The 16,755-nt window shown below is 37.2% G+C and overlaps 1 protein-coding gene across 1 annotated transcript in view; it reads left to right on the top strand.

Annotated features, from left to right (window-relative positions):
* DARS1 (aspartyl-tRNA synthetase 1) overlaps positions 1-15,198 on the top strand; it is a 36,648-nt gene extending 21,450 nt beyond the window's left edge. Inside the window, exons 8-16 of the mRNA XM_058809493.1 lie at positions 6,882-6,993; positions 8,775-8,909; positions 9,729-9,876; positions 10,780-10,926; positions 11,925-11,967; positions 12,608-12,688; positions 13,180-13,291; positions 13,684-13,755; positions 14,546-15,198. Of these exons, the coding sequence (XP_058665476.1) occupies positions 6,882-6,993; positions 8,775-8,909; positions 9,729-9,876; positions 10,780-10,926; positions 11,925-11,967; positions 12,608-12,688; positions 13,180-13,291; positions 13,684-13,755; positions 14,546-14,637 (942 nt within the window). The 3' untranslated portion in view covers positions 14,638-15,198. The remainder of the gene's footprint in view (positions 1-6,881; positions 6,994-8,774; positions 8,910-9,728; positions 9,877-10,779; positions 10,927-11,924; positions 11,968-12,607; positions 12,689-13,179; positions 13,292-13,683; positions 13,756-14,545) is intronic.
* The last annotated feature ends 1,557 nt before the right edge of the window (positions 15,199-16,755 follow it).

The raw sequence follows: 16,755 nt of genomic DNA, 5'->3' as shown, positions 1-16,755 counted from the left end.
GACTTACAGCTTTTCAACAGCTGATGTCCTTATTTCAGCAACTAAAACTACTTGTGTCAATTGTTTTACTTGTACCAAAGTTAATTGGCTTTCACTTGACCTTATGTACCACACTGAGTAACTTCAGTCTGTGGTTACTTTTCAGGGTACTCAGTATCTCATCATATTGGTCTCTTAATCTGTCTTAAATTAAGCTTTAATGAAAGGAATTCTATATTAATGATTGAAAGTGAAAATCATGTGAAGGATCATCAGCTTATGGTGGTACTAAGTGTGCTGAATTGAAGGGGACAAATCTGGGATGCTTGAACTGCAGGCTTTACTTGAACATCTGGTGATGAATAAAAGTAACCAACAGCACTCCAGAGAAACCTAAGAAAATCCATTATGTTGAAGAAACACCTGTATAATAAACTGAAAGGAGCCATGAGGCCCAAAGAGAACAGAGAAATTATATGAAGGGAAATAGCTTTTAAAAATGCTGGGTGAAAAATGGCTTGGAGGCATCCTTGGCTGTAATGCAGTTGAGGGCATCTGCAGAGCAAAGCCAAAGAAGGTAAATAGTAATGGAAAAAGAAGGAAGACTCAAGCCAGAATGAACACAAGAGATGGAATGGAAAGGGCTGGGCTAAAGTTCTGCCCCTGTGCACATCCAGTGGTTCAGCATGACCATCCCAATGCTTCTGAAATATCTTTGTCAGTACAGCAAAAGGGCATTAGTGGTCAGTATTCTGCCTGCAGGGTGCAACTGCTGACATAACTGGGTGTTGCTGTAACCTCTTCTGTGTCCCAACCACTGTTGGGACACCTTTTCTTCAGCAATGTCTGGCACCTTGTTTTGAGCTCTGAACCTTAACTCTGTGTTAAGAAGCTGTTTTTCCCCTTAGCTCCAGCAGCTGCTGCAGTGTGGTGCTAAGCACCTGTTTGATGCTGAACAGCAATTCAGGTTAGCTTTTCACAGAATTGGTGATAGGATGGAATGCCAGATCTCAGTACTGCAGTGCCTGTGTCCCATCCTCTGCATAGACCTGTGCCTGGGTGTGATCTGGCCACAGCTTGCCCAGGATTAGGCTTGGGTATCTGTCTTGGCCTTCCTCCTGTGCACAGGAAAAGTTTCTGTCTCAGACTGTGTCACACACTGTGTCTTTTCTGTTGCACCTTTCATGATGTGTTTCAGAACAAAAGCAGATTCTAAGTATGATATTTTAATCTGTTTTTTTAAAGAGAGTGCTGTATAAGCAGAAAAGATATTTAATGAAGAAAGGGGGAATTTCAGTGAGAACACATGCATATATATATATATATATATATACACATACATATGTGCATCCTAAGCACTGGATGTAGTGGAATCACAAGAGTAGGAATACAAAGAAACCCAGAAAGTAGTAATTGATTTTCAGGGATTTGGTTCCATAGATTGGAACTACTGGAGTACAAATGGGGCTTCAAAGAGCCTTTAGTGTTTCAAATGCACTGCATAAGTAGGCATGTTCTAAGGAGGATTGCATACATGATGTGTTATCTGAAACCATTGTTCCCCCAGTTGTTCCTTCTAGGAAAACCATATCATGGGCAACAGGGAAAAATTTTAACAGAATGGTTCTAATGGAGATGCTGTGATATCTGTTCCTACAAGTGTGGGAGGAAGTCCAGCCACTGCTAAATGTATCATCTAGTTCTGATTTCCTCAGGGCCCCAGTTTTTTAAGGAAGACAGAAGTCACTGAACATCAAAAATATTGATGCTGTTATTTTGAGAAAGATTTACCAGACTAAATGCATAGATCTTGGTTGGGCTGAGGCTAAAAAAAATTGTTTGTATGCAACTAAAGTAATTTTTGTCCATTTAAACACAGTATTTAAGGCAGTTAAGTAATTAGCTAATTTTAAATAGTGATTAACAAAGGAGTTAACTGGATAGGGCCAAGTCACAATGAAATGGAGCTGGAAAACTCAGTTAATTACATGAATGAAAAAACCTGGACTTCTGAAAATAGCATCACTCCATCCAGCTATAATGTATACCAAAGAAGGTTTGATTATCATGCAATACAAGGAGTGTAATTAATAATAAGGAAATTACATGAATTGAGATGAAAGATGCAAAGTATGTTGCAAAGATTGCAAGACTTCCACTCTTGTGTACATGTGGAAATAGACTGAGTATTGCAGTGAATCATTACCAGTCTTGCATTTTGTTTGCTGACAAAGGTCCCTCAAAAGTGTCTCATAGTTCAGTTTTTTTAAGGTTGGGGGTGGAAAGTACTTAAATGCCAAGATGCCAAGCTACTGCTGTAGTTGTTACTGTGAGGTATGGAGAGAAAATTGTGATTATTTAGGGGTAAGGGGATTGGAAAATTATTTCTAAAGAATGATTACTGGAGAAGAATGAACCTGTTCCTGGTGGGTTAACTCATGAAATACAGATCACACCCTTGGAGTAGAAAACTTGGGGTTTTAGAGAGAAGAGAGCTTATAAGAAAGAGAAGTCCTGTATGGACTAAATTTTCTTTCACATAACCATGGGTGACTGTGAGGAAACCACTGTTGACCCAACTATTTATTTTTCACAATGGTTTAATGGAAGTCAAACCACTTGATCATAGGGATGTTTGATTTACCATTCACTTACCACAACAGTTAAAAATGGTAGAGAGAGCACTGACTGTTTTTAAATCTTTACTTTTCTGCTATTCTTAAGTTTCACTGAAGTATTCAGTACTGTGTAGGCTTCCTGTGTCTGTATAAAGACCTGCAGAAACTGTATTTCATGAAGTTCTGTGGTACATCAAAAGTAATGAAGAATAGCGAAACACTGGTTCTTGTAGTTTGCTTCTTAAAAATACCAATTCAAGTTCCTCCAGTTTTACATTATTTAAAACAAATAATGAAGAAAAGACCAGTGGAAGAAGCGCTAATTCTTGGGTTGTACTTCTCAGTTTGTCCGTGAAAAAGTCTGAAGAAAGAAACAGCCCAGATGCACCCAGGTTTATGGTGGACCTGACTGATGTCCTTGCTCCGGTTTATTTTTTGTGCTCTTCAGGACTTTTATCTCAACAGTGTCTGTCCAAATGTGATTTGAATGTTATGCCTTTTTGCAGTCCTGTTGCTACAATTGTGTCTGCTATTGCCCAGCTCATTGAGACCAAAGCAAAGCCTTTTTAGTGTCAATATCACCCTGTTTTTGTTGCTCAGGGTAGAGCATTAACATTAAACTGTGTCTTTAGTAGTTTATGGGTGTCAGACTGTGTATCTGATAATCCAGCTGTACACTGATCTTAATGTACTTTCTTTCCAAATGCTCAATTACTTCAAGCTTGATTTGATTGTGTTGGATTCAATTTCCTCATTGCAAAAGGTGTGTTTTTCCTGACTGAATCCAAGCTGTAATGAAAAAGCAAATGTAGATTTTCTTGTGGGCAGTGATTTGGCAGAGTGTACATACACAGTCCCAGTAATTTAGACTACAAACTTCATGTATATATATTCTTGTACTATAAGTAATACTGAAATTTGAATATAAGTTGACTTCAGTCACATTTGGGTTAAAAAAATGTTATTTAAGATAAATTCTGTTTCCTAGCAAAACCTTCTCTTGTCCTAGATACAGTGGAGGAATTGCAAAATTAGTTACATTATTTAAAATAATGTATATTACTTAGAAGAATATAGATTACATTATTTAGCCAGCTATGTATCTATGGTTGTTCTTGGTGGAAGATAGGTAGCTACAGCAGGCAAACAGCAAAGCAAAAATGAGGGGAGAGCAGAACAAATTCTGCTGATGTGAAAGTAAAAAGAAAGTTCACAACTTCTCATGTCTGTGTGTCGGTCTCACCTCTCTGAGATGATCATGGTGGTGTGAACTGCCCTCAGTTCCACTGAAAAACATTTGGCAGCACACATGGCTGTTGTTCTGGCACTGCAAATTGTGCCAGATGAAAAGTGATTATTGTTTTTATAAGCTTACAGTGCTCAGTGTTATCATTAATGTCTTCTTTCGTGGCATCTGAATAATAAACACACAGGTGAAATGAAAGTGAAGTTATAACTGAAACTCTTACTTCAGCATTGTTCCCTGAACTTTCTTCTGCTCTCTGTAACAAAGGTGATTATTGAAAATAATGAGGTTTTCTGTAAAATAAACTTTGCAGACCAAGTTAAAACATTAATACTGTTAACTGCAATAGCATTTAATTATCATAAATTTGTTTCTGTTTCTGGTTAATTCTTGAAGCAATATTGACTATCTTTGCCATAGTCTTAGATAAGATGGTTTGTCAGTACATATGTGGGAAGGTTCCTATTGGAGTAAACACTACCCAAGAAGAATGCCATGGCAAAATCTTATTTTAAGGCAAAGGTAGAAATCAATTAATTTTGACAGCTGTCTCTGTCCTTAGTTTGCTGTATTGTACCTAGGTGTGGAAGCTCAAATTGTGACTGTGTTACTTACCATTGTAGAAACATGGCTATATATACCAGCATCTCAGTTACTGAATCATTTTCTTCAAATGAATTTGTTCTCTTTGTGTTCTGAACATCACACCAGTGAAAAGAATGTTATTAAATTGGAGAAGTTTTTTCTTCATAGTGGCACATAAAACTTCTGAGGTCATTGATTTGACTCCACTGCAAATTGTCAGATGCAGTTCTTTAGGAGTTACCTCAGATGTCTTGTGGGTCTGTTTAATTCTTACAAGGAGGCTGCAGTATCACAAATTCCCAACAGTTACCCATGTTGGCACTCTCTGAATGAATGGACACTGAAACTCAGCCACCTTTGGTGAAAGAAGAGTGGTCTTGTCAGATCTAATTTGAGGTATGGAGAATTGCTGCTTGTTCTTGGTCTGCAGTTAAATAAAAGCTTCAGTGTCCAATTCTGTGAATTTGGCTGCTTTCATAAATGCTGTTTCTAAGCCTAACTTACCATTATAGATGGCTTAGGAAGACAGAATTCTTGTCCTGCATCCTCACAAAGGACAGGAGGAGTTACTGCCTGACCAACCTTTGTTACTGGAGAGCTGTGTTGGGTATTGGCTGGCTGTGTTCCTGTGCACAGTTTTAGGTCCCACCATGTAATTGCTTTCAGACTGGATTTAGCAACCAGTTTTCTTTTTTTCCTGGGACTGTTTGACTTACTACTGCAGCCTCACCTGCTCTGGCATGAAAATGCTGTTGGTTCACACCAAGGGTGGAAGAGCCATTTTTTTCTATGCTGCTTTATGTTAATGTTAATTAACATAATTGTGTTAATATTAATCTTCTCTCTTAGCAATTTTAGATGTGTCTAGTTCATCAAAAACTTTATTGCGAAACTCAAATGTGACTTAAAGGTGTCAGCTCTTTCACCTTTCAAGTAGGAGATGGTTAAGAAGAAAAACTCCCTTTGAATCATCTTGGTACTTGGATGTAACAATGCCAAATTATGCCCATAACTCAGGCAGAGTCTTACCATATGTCTTGTGCTGGGAGACCAATGTGAGAAAGGTGAAAAACTCTTAGGGTACTTTTGTAACTGCTGCTCAAAACCTCATTTCCTTCATTTGGAACATTTGAGTAGTGGCTGTGGTCTATCAGACTAGTGGTTTGTCAGACAGTGAGAACTGCTGTTATTTACTAGTCTCAACCACTTACCCACATGAACTATTTCATTGGTCAGCTAAAACAGCAAATAACTGCAAACAGCTCCAGATCTGCAGTGTTCCTGCAGCTTTCTCTTTGGGTCTCTTGGCAAAGGGATGTCTTTATCTTGCAGAGATGATGGCTGTAGCTTTATTTCAGCTCTTCTACTGACTGTCTGTCTAAATGTGGCTGCTTATATAATATGTTTTGGTTGGGGGTTTTTTGTTTTGTGGTTTGCTAGAGGAGTCGTGAAAAAGCCCACAAGGCCTTTCTTAACCCTGACTGAGGAGCTGGGTGCTGTTCAGAAAGAGAGGTAAACAGTGTTGTGACGCAGGTTGTTGTAAAGAACCGTTCTCTTGCTCGTTTGCAGGAACTTGTTGGGTTTTTTGTACCCTTTTAGGTTGCTCACTGTCACGTTTAGATGCTGAAAGCACAAAATCAGATATGGCTTCAGTGCTGACACCTTGCAGTCTTGCAGCAGTCAGTCACTAAGATGGTTGTTTTATTCTGTATGCCAAAAGTGTTCCAGGAATGTTTAGTGCAGGTGTTTGCTAACCCAGATGAGCAGCTCAATTGTGTCACGTGCATAAACAAAAAAAAATACCAATTCAGTTAAATCTACTTCTGTTTTCAGCTAAATTTACTTTTAAAGTAAGGTAAAAAAAAGACAGAAGAACTGCAGTTCATATCAACAGGTGTTATCTGGGCTGCTTAACTGTTGGAAATGTAGACCTTGGGGTTTGGATGGTTTTGTGTCAGTGCTGTACATGGCTAACATGTGGCTGTGTTTTTACATAAAAAACATTGTATTTGGTAGCCTTTAACAGACAGACATTTCTACCTTATGTAAGTTATTAATGGCTTTTAGTCATGTACTGTGTTGTGCAGCTGTTCTAGTTCCGTGTGCTGAAAGCCTTTTAATAAATTTAGTACTTTTATTCAATTTCTCACTGTAAAACCTGTATTTGCAGAAGCACATCTCATAAATCAGGGTTTTTTTTAAAATACAGAATTGACCATAGTGCCTCATTTATAACTGAATATGCTATAAATTGAAATTAATAATTTCTCTGGCTTCCTTTCCTGTTTCCTTCTGTGTAACAGACAATTATGGATTCACACTTCTCACTGTTTAGGCAGATACAATAATTAGGTATTCCTGAGGGAAGGAGTTCATCCTTCCAGCTGTCCAGAAGAAGTAATAGAGTCAGGAAAAACTAACAGAGGATTCATTATTTTATCTTCTTCTTGTAGACCTCCACTAGTCAGGCAATCTTCTGCCTTCAGTCTGGTATTTGTCAGCTTTTCCGAGAAACTCTTATTCGCAAGGGATTTGTGGAAATTCAGACTCCCAAAATCATTTCAGGTATTGTATATGTGATCCAGCAGCTACAGGTGTGCTTCTTTTGTAGTTGCTCAATGTACTTATCTGACAAAAATTTAATAAGTTTTTATTTAAAAAACATAAATTTTCTTTCTAGCCTAGATGCAACATAGCAAACTTCAGGTGCCAGAGTTGGTCTTTTACTTTTTTCCTGACTTAGGCTGTTAAAAGAATGACAAGAAAAATTATATATATACACCTGATTTATGTAGTTTGCAATGTATATGAATGTTTAGTTCTGATCATATGCATTATTCTTCAGATCAGTGTTCTCAGTGTTGAGCACTGCCCGTTCCATTCTCAGTATTAAAAAAACCCAGTCTAATTTAGATTAAAAGTATATTCCATCATAAAGATGTTGCAACAAACACGTGGTATAAAATATGATGCCATTATATGGCACAATTTGTCACTTCTTTAGCAATTAGAATGTGGTAGATCTTTTTCTTTTTGGAAATGTGGAATAACAGCTTCAGCCTTAAAGTCTAAAATTTCGATACTGTTTCTAGTTCTCTTGATTTGCTGTATTGTTTTCAGAAGTCCAATGGCTTGATTTACTGATGGATGTTTTCCTTCCATCTTATTGGTGCTCTTTGAGGTTTTGTTGATGCCACTAAGATACATGGCATAGAAAATCAGAGCAGAGCATTTGTGTTACTGTGTTATTATATGTACATTCATAAAGTGCATGTCTTGCTTACAGAATTTTATGCTTCTGTATATTTTGGAAGACATCTCTTAATTGAGATAAAAAATGAGCCTTTTTAAAAAATGCATGTAAGCAGCTGTTCTTTCAACATGAAAAGTGTCATTGAACTAGAAGATTTGATGACTTTTCCCTATAGAGATAGTTATATAGCATGAAGTGCTAGAAGGCTTCCAGGTAGTTTTGTAGGACCTCTGAGGAAGTGTGCAGGGTCCCATTGGAAGCAAGCAAGCATCCCATTGTTTGGATGACACCATATGTTGTAAAATTAACTAAGTTAAGTCAATTCAATCATCACTAAACTTCCAGTTTAAACATCATAAATGTTTTAAGATTTGAAGTTTTTAAAAGTTACCTGTATTAGGCCACTGCACCTCTCATGTCACACACTGGGAATTGGCAAGGTGAAGTGATGCAGTTTGGGTAGGTGCTTTGCAGTAAGGGAAATGCATGTGATCCTTGTTCCTGTTGCTGTCCATGAAAATTGCCTCAAACTGAAAAAAGCTTTATAGCTTTGGCTCATGCCCTCTGGTAAATCTAGGATTGACTGTGAGAGATATGTGTGCCTCCAGTTAGAGAGGATGGTCCTGGCAAAACAGGATATGCACTTGGTTCACTGCAGTGAACCCCTGGCAGCCTGAGCCACTGTCACAGAAATGCCATTTGACATGACATTGGCCTGAGCCAATGTCACACAAGAGCCATTTCCACAGAAATGTGGGGGTGCAGGTAGATGTGTTAGTGCAGATATGTGTTCTCTGCTGTTCTCATTCTAAGGTGAAGGTCAGCTGAAACAGCAACATTTTAAGCTGCCCCAGCTAAATTTGCAGAAATTTAAGGCAAGGTGTGACTCTCCTGAGCTGCAAAATTTACCTTGGCATGAATGGATGGATGCAAATATATCTTATTCCTCTAGTATGTTTTGAAGAAAAATCTTTTTCTGATCTTTAAAGACCAATAATCTATCATTCTACCTCTAATTGATTTTTTGCATTTTTATTTTAACAACTGCTTCATTTTATTTCAATAATTCCTTACAAAAGCACTTGCTTTCTAGCTGCCAGTGAAGGAGGAGCCAATGTGTTTACTGTATCCTACTTCAAAACCAGTGCCTACCTGGCTCAGTCCCCACAGCTGTACAAGCAGATGTGTATTTGTGCTGACTTTGAAAAGGTTTTCTGCGTCGGGCCAGGTAAGAAAAGTTTGGTTTTATGCAACGTGTGAAGTGTGCCCTGGTTTTAGCAGGTGGTACAAGTAAGATAACACACACACACGCACACACAAAAGCTTTGAATAGTTTCACTTGGTGTTGTTTCATTTGCCAAACCAAATTTCAGTTGAGGCAACTGATGACAGTAAAGTTGACACAGGAGTTGCTGTACATGTACTGAACAGCATTACTGAGAACAAGCTTACTTGTAATTGTCAGTAAATACTAAAAAAGGAATGATTTCCAGTCCCATGCTCTCTTTCTTAAATGCTGATAGGACATGGCCTCTTTAAGTGGTAATACAATAGTTTTCTTTGAAGACCTCAAGTGGTTTAAAGATACCTAACCTCTAAATGCTGAAAACAAGTCAATAACAATGTATAAAACAAAACAAAACAAAAATTCCAGGTAATTCAGAAGGTCAAATTTCTTGTTAATTGCTGACAGATGAGTCATGGTTTGTGGGAAGATGTGTTTATATTAAACTCATATACCTATCCCAGAACACATACACTGTACAAGGCCATTTCCTCTGAAAAAGGCAGTTTTCAAATCTGAAAGTTCTTGTGTGCTTGAAAGCTTGTCTGTTTTTTTCACTCAAGTTTGTCCATCTAAGCAGAGATCCTGCCTCTCAGTGGGTTGTGTCTGTACCACAGCTGCAGTAATGCTGTCACTGTTACAGAGGATGATCTGAGGCTGCTAATTATAATTGTGTCTTTCTAATCCAAATAATGATTTTTATTTTTCCAACTGAAATGATAATTTCAGGTCAATTAGAATTTCTGTTGTTTAATTTTACAGTATTTAGAGCTGAGGACTCCAATACACACAGACACCTGACGGAGTTTGTTGGTCTGGATATTGAAATGGCTTTTAATTATCACTATCATGAAGTGGTAGATGAGATTGCAGATACCATGGTGCAGATATTCAAAGGGCTTCAGGAAAGGTAATAAAAGCATTTCCTTCTTTTAATGAGCAACTTTCTTTGTTTGACATCTCTTGCATTGTGGAATGAAGTACACAACTCTTTTGTCCTCACTTTACCAGATAATCATTGGTAATCTGGTTTACAACAAACTTCAAAACATATTTTGGCTTTGCTCTTACTTTGTGCCTGACTTCTAAGGTTCACTGAAGCCATAGGCCAGTAAACTACTTTTAGCATCTCCTGGAGCATGCTGGCTTGCACTAAGAAACTTGCTGTCTGCTGTTGAAAGGAGTTCCTAAGATAATTGATCCATCCTTAATTTAAAATGTCCTTTTTTTTTTTGCCACTAGTGGTAGATTATTCTGTTTCAAAACTTATTTTAATATTTACTATATAAGAAATAATAAAAGTGATTAGACCAGCCTGCATTTGTTCCATGATAACAGCAAGGATTATTTTCCATTATTCACATTCTAACTCATTAAAAAGTCAGGCTAGAAGTTTAGAAGTGGTGTCCATTTGCTTACAAATTAGACTGTTTTGCCAGCAGATATGCAAATCTTTGTCTGTCCAGAAGGAAATTTCTTGTATATATTTGAATATTACTCAAATCAAAAAAGAACCCAGGTAAATACTACACATCTAAGGAGTAATTTCAGTGTCTTTACTGTGAAAATTTGACCGAGTCGATTATTTCTTACAAGAGGGATTAAACAGAAGTAATAGTAAAATATTAGCATCAGTGAAGTAGATGCATTAACTTTGTTGAGACAATTCATTACAGAATTTCTCCTGAAGTGGTTTTAATACAGTTTCTACGTTGCAAGAGGGACCTCTAGTGGCAAAATCACAAAATCATTACTAGGTGCGAGTCCTTGACTGTTTGGTAATTGGCTCCTGTTTTTGTTTCTTTGTCTGTAGATTCCAGACTGAAATTCAGACAGTGAGCAAACAGTTCCCGTGTGAGCCGTTTAAGTTTTTGGAGCCAACTCTGAGGCTGGAATACCGTGAAGGTGTGGCCATGCTCCGGGAGGCCGGTGTGGAGATGGGTGATGAGGAGGATCTCAGGTACTTGGCAGGATGTAACTGTGTCAGTTTTGGCAAAGTGGCAGTGAAGTGTCAGTACTGAGCACCTGACAGCCCACAATGAGGAGCCACAGCTTTTATGGGAATAAACAGCACTTCTGTGCAGACCTCTTGACAAGTAAATGAGTGTATGTGAAAATAATCCTTTCTTTTAACACAGACTATAGGTACAAACTCTGAAATCTGACAGAAAATAACTGACAACATAAAGTGAGAGCAACTTGAACCTTCTAAGGAAGAGAAGTGTTTGTTTGTCCAGAAATTGCAGTCCTTCACATGAATTGTCACATCTTTGAATAAGATTAAACAAAAAGATGCTGCTGCCTTAAGGTCTTTCTTTTTAGTAACACCTTTCTATTTATTTTTTCCATCTCTCAGGAAAATGATTAGACAATCATGATGAATTCCCATTGATTTACTGAGAGATGGTTTAATTAGCAGTTTATATATAAACTTTACTAAAGACATTTAATGAATTAAAACATTTCTGTTCTTCTCCATAATATAACCAGTACCATTAAGGTCCTAAAATTTGTGATTTTAAGTTAAATGATCTGTGCACCAAATAAAGTTTCCATCATAAGAGTTTGATGGAGGAAAATAATTTCTTCAATGAGTGTTCATGTGGTTCTCACTTATTGTGTCATACACAAGATGTATGGCAATAGGAAATAGAGTGCACAGTTCTTTAGTAATCAGAATATGGTAACTAGGAAGAAATTACATTGAGAGCAAGAATATTTTTAGGTGTCAGTGAATTTATGGGATTTCTAGGACCAATACCAAGTATTTAGAAACAAATAAATATACTTTATTTTGCAATTTCTGTGTGTACAGCCCAAACCAGTCAGAAACAACTACTAGATTTTCTAAGGGTCAGGGTGCAGCAGATCTGTAGCTTGTAGTCTTTTGGACTTTGTGAAGTATATCATCAATACAAGTTCAAATGACTTCATTTTAATGATGACAATCCTTTTCAGCACTCCTAATGAAAAGCTCCTGGGACGCCTGGTAAAGGAAAAGGTAACAATTATTTTAAAGTAAATAAATTTGTCACTGACTCTGAAACCTGATACTGTGCAGTCATAGGGTTGATGTAAATATCTATACGTAAACAGTACCTCAGAACATGCACAAGTTGTGAAGAGTTGGTGATTACCATTTTTTAATTGACTGCATTTCCATTTTGGTGCCGTGTATTTCATCTACCATCAGTTTTGTCTTTGTCATTAATAAGCAGATTCAAACTATTTTCAATCTTTTATATTTATTTCTATCATATGTTGTACTGAGGACACCAAACAGGCTAGTATGTTCCGAAGACCCTTCTTAGGAGACTTTCAAAAAAAATGCAAACCCAATTCTAACAAAATCTATAGGAGGAGATGAGACCTTTTGGGGGAAAAACCCCACATTGTGTTACAGCAAAATGTGTTACAGCAACACATTTTAATGTTCAGCATTTGTAAGTTTACACTAGAAATACTATTGAAAAACTCAGAAAGAATGCACCACTTTTATTGATAACTTAGACAATATTATGGGAAGCTATTGGGAAATTTGTTTTAATTTATTTCAAAGATGCATTGGTTCTGTCTTTCTCTTGTAATTTGTTTTTTATGTAGTCTTCTCTTGTACTAACTATTCTGAATTACTTATTCAGTATGACACAGACTTCTACATTCTTGACAAATATCCTCTTGCTGTGAGGCCTTTTTATACAATGCCAGACCCAGCCAACCCTGTAAGTAAAATTCCTTGCTGTTCTCAATGGGGTTTTTGCTGTTTTTTTTTTAGTTTAAATTATTCCATGTAGCAATAACTTGACAATACATATAAAGTGTATTAATATGACCACAAAATCATTGAATGGTGTAGGTTGGAAGGGACCTTAAAGATCATTTAGTTCCAGCCTTGCTGTAATTAAAATTGTGATAACAAGGTCAGGTCAGGGTTACATGACTTGTCAAATGTTTTCAGTTACTCTTCACTGGTGCAAAGATACTGCAGAGAAATGAGCAAAAATTGGGAGAGCTTTATGAAGAGATCTTCATGGTCAAACACTGCTGCCATCACTGAAAAGTGACAAAAATATTCTTCCAGGACAGCAGACACTGTAGGCAAAAATTGGCTTTTTTAACAGCTTTGGATATCAGAAAATTAAGTTATTAAGAGGTAAATATTTGCAAACTATGGAACTGTAGGTAGGAAATAAACTCCTTTTTGTGTTTCCAGAAAACCTCTAACTCGTATGACATGTTCATGAGAGGGGAAGAGATTTTGTCTGGAGCTCAGAGAATTCATGACCCCCAGCTGCTGACAGAAAGAGCCAAGCATCATGGCATTGGTAACAAGCAATTTAAAAGAACATAAGTCCTGGCTTGATTTGTGTCCTTTAGAGGAAGAATTGGGGACAGAATTTGTTACATGAGTGGTAAAATCAGAGTTTTGTTTCATTCTTACTGTTAATCCATCTAATTCTGTTTAACCATCTGGAGCAAGGTATGAGGAAACTACTGGATCTTTCAGCAACACCTTGTTGATTAGTTATTAATAAAATTATATAATAAAACTGTTACAGTCATAAATTCTAGATAGCTCTGGACAATTTACATGTTCAGTGAGTAAAATCCCACTGTTAGTTTGGAATTTTTTTGTTGTTCTTTTAGTCCTGATTCACTTGTCTATTTGGCTTGGGGTTCATTAAGCAGGTGAGAAACCAATATTTTTCTTTTCTAGATTTGGAGAAAATCAAGGCTTACATTGACTCCTTTCGGTTTGGTGCGCCTCCACACGCAGGTGGTGGAATAGGTGAGTGTCTGGTTTTGTTTAGCCTGAGCTTAACTTAAACTGCTCAGTCCCAAGCAGAGCTCAGTATACAATTCTGAGTAGTGACCTTGTTAGGTCACCATTTGTGGGGCTGTTTATCCTGGAGAATTTAAAGAGAGAAGTTCAAATTTAAAGATTGTCATAAAATAAGTAGGCAAAATACTGATGGCACAGTCTGGTGAGTTTTAAAAAAAGGTGATCACAAGAAAAAGTGATTACTAGCCAGGCACATCACTTTCAAATTTGACCTCTGAGGAAAATTTAAGGAAGCAAGAAGATAGTGTATTATGTATGGAATTATCAAAGTCACCATCATACCAGCAGCCACTGGTCTCTGTGTATTTGATGAAGGTGTTTTGCAGTGAGGAGAAATAAGTGATTGCTTCTTCATCTGTTTGGGATCATGCAACATGTGCAGGTAATCCAGAATAATTTAGGGCAGTCAGAATAACATCAAGGAAGCTGAAGCTGCATCTTTTCTTCAGAGTAGATGGTTTTCATGGCAAAATACCCACCAAACAGGAGATGCCATGAGAATTAGCACTGGGTTCAAGCTGCTTCAGGTGGAAACCTTAACACAGGATCTGTGTGGAAAAACAAGTGTGCATCTGGGTTCCACCCATCGTGGCTGGGGTGCTTAGAGCCCCGAGGATGAGGAAGTGCCTGCCTGATGCGCTGTGTGGGGCTGGCTCCAGCTGGGAAGGACCTGCAGCTCCTTTGGGGTTTTGGACAAAGGCTTATGGTGCTGATGGGCTGTTTTCATCCCCTGTAGGGCTGGAGAGGGTGACCATGCTGTACCTGGGGCTGCACAACGTCCGCCAGACCTCCATGTTCCCCAGGGACCCCAAACGCCTGACGCCCTGACGGGAGCTGCTCTGAGAGCTGGGAATGCTCTGCCCTGCAAACAGGATCTGACTGCAGGCATAGCCCCTGCTGCTGATGAACGTGTATTGATTGATTTGAGCATTATGATATGCAATTAAAACCAAAATTCTCCTTTATTAAGTGCCACAGTAATTTTTTTTTTATCTTTAGTTGTTTATTTAAAGGGAAATATTTTAACAGATCAAGACTCTTTGTATTGCCAACTACACGTTTTTAATGAAAATTGGATACTTTGAATTAGTGTTTTAGTGCCACATTAAATTGTATCATTTTTCTAAACATTTTAATAAATTATGCAATAACCATTTTGCATTTTTTACTTATGTCAGCAAGATTGAATATTCTGAAGTACTGGCTCCAAGACAAAGTGACTGGATGCTTGCAGTTAAAAAATCTGGAGAGATCAGCCAGTTGATAATTTACATGAGTGTCAGGTAGGGAAGCAGGTGAGAACGTTCTTAACAAGAAATCTTCATAAAAAGTTGTTAAAATAGGTTGAAATAAAGGTCTCAAAGTAAATTAGATACAAACCTGTCTGGGTTTTTGCTTTGTATCCTCACAATATAATGAATCAATAAGGCTTTTTTTTGGTTGTTTTTTTACTGATGTAATAACTGTCTAAAGTTTAAATTTAATTTTCTGTTTTCTTCCCATTTTTTTGAAAGTTGTATAAAAGCCATAAGCCTGGTTTTTATTTTATGTAACTATTTGAGAATAGTTGCAAGTTTACACATTCTCATGGAATACACAAAGGATGTATCATATTCTCAGAAAATAAATGGGTAGGCAGCTTGAGAGCAAGTCATGAGTTTTCCTGGCTAACCCAGCCTCTGATATAACAAATAAAACAAGGATTTCATGCATCTTCTACCAAGGAAAAAAACCTAAAATTATGTAATCCAATCTATTTCAGGGTGTTTTTTTAATTTATAAATGCTGTGAATGGCCCAGCTTTGTACACTTAGAGAAATTGAGTGTTTCTGTAAGTCAGAGTACTTCTGAAATTCTTTCTAGACATACTTTTTCTCAGATTATTCACTTACTTGAACTCCTCAATTTGCAGCAGTGCACAAAGCTACTTCTTGTCATCCTCCTCCTCCCAAGCCAGAGAATGTTCCCTGCATTTGGAGAGGCACCAGTGAATGTGAAACTTCCTTTTGTAGACTGCATCTGAGAGTTGGTTTTCAAATTTAAAACATTTTTTTTTAAGTGTTGCTGCCAGAGAGAAAAGGATTAAATTCCTGACTTGGGTACTGCAGTAGTTGTTCTAATATTCATACATATTTGTAATTCCTGATCTAATTTTTGTTTAACATTTTATATGACCAGGCTTTCAGTAGGAGGTGAGGTGTGGATGGTCTGTGTTACTGTTGCTACCTTGATTTTGAAATGTCAGAGAAGTCACATATTGGTTATGCTACAGAAAGGTCAGTGAGGCTGTGTATAAATTGTGTAGAGTTTCACAAAAGGGCAAATCATCTTTGCAGCTGCCATTGAGCAAGACTTAATTTTAATGTCTTGTGACAAGAGTTCTCCATTAGAAAACAATCATACTAAAGGTCAGTCAGGTAAAGTACTGGAATTGTAGAAGTTAAACTTTGTTTAGAAGTCACACAATTCAAGGAATAACACTTAGCAACTTTGCTTATGAATTTGTTGTAATTAATTTACTGTGGAATCTTCCCCAAATTATTAACTTGAAAGTCTTACACTGTAACCAGTTGTACACTTTGCAAAGCTAAGTGGATTATAAACACAGCTCATTGTCACAGACTTACTACTGATGAATCCAAGTTTCAAAACAGTTGTTTACTTAGCTAAGCCAACTGGAATGAATTTAATTTAATTACCTTTGTTCATACAGAACTGGTAATATATTCCACTTTGGATGTGCATTCTTCTAACCAGGAGCAAAATTACAGACTTAAATTTCCTGTCTACAAAAAAATATCTTAGGTGCTGTTTCTTACTCTAGATTTGGCATCAAGTTTTGTGCATACATGCCTGTAACAACTGTGCTTACACCAATTCTTTTAGGAGTTATTCAAACTCATGCTGTACCTTCAATTATTCACAGTAACTGCATAAGAACAAGAA

Source organism: Ammospiza caudacuta, chromosome 8 (genome assembly GCF_027887145.1).
Source record: "Ammospiza caudacuta isolate bAmmCau1 chromosome 8, bAmmCau1.pri, whole genome shotgun sequence".
Classification (NCBI taxonomy): Eukaryota; Metazoa; Chordata; class Aves; order Passeriformes; family Passerellidae; genus Ammospiza; species Ammospiza caudacuta.
The sequence above is the reverse complement of the archived record's forward strand: the minus strand, read 5'-3'. Positions and strand labels throughout refer to the sequence as shown.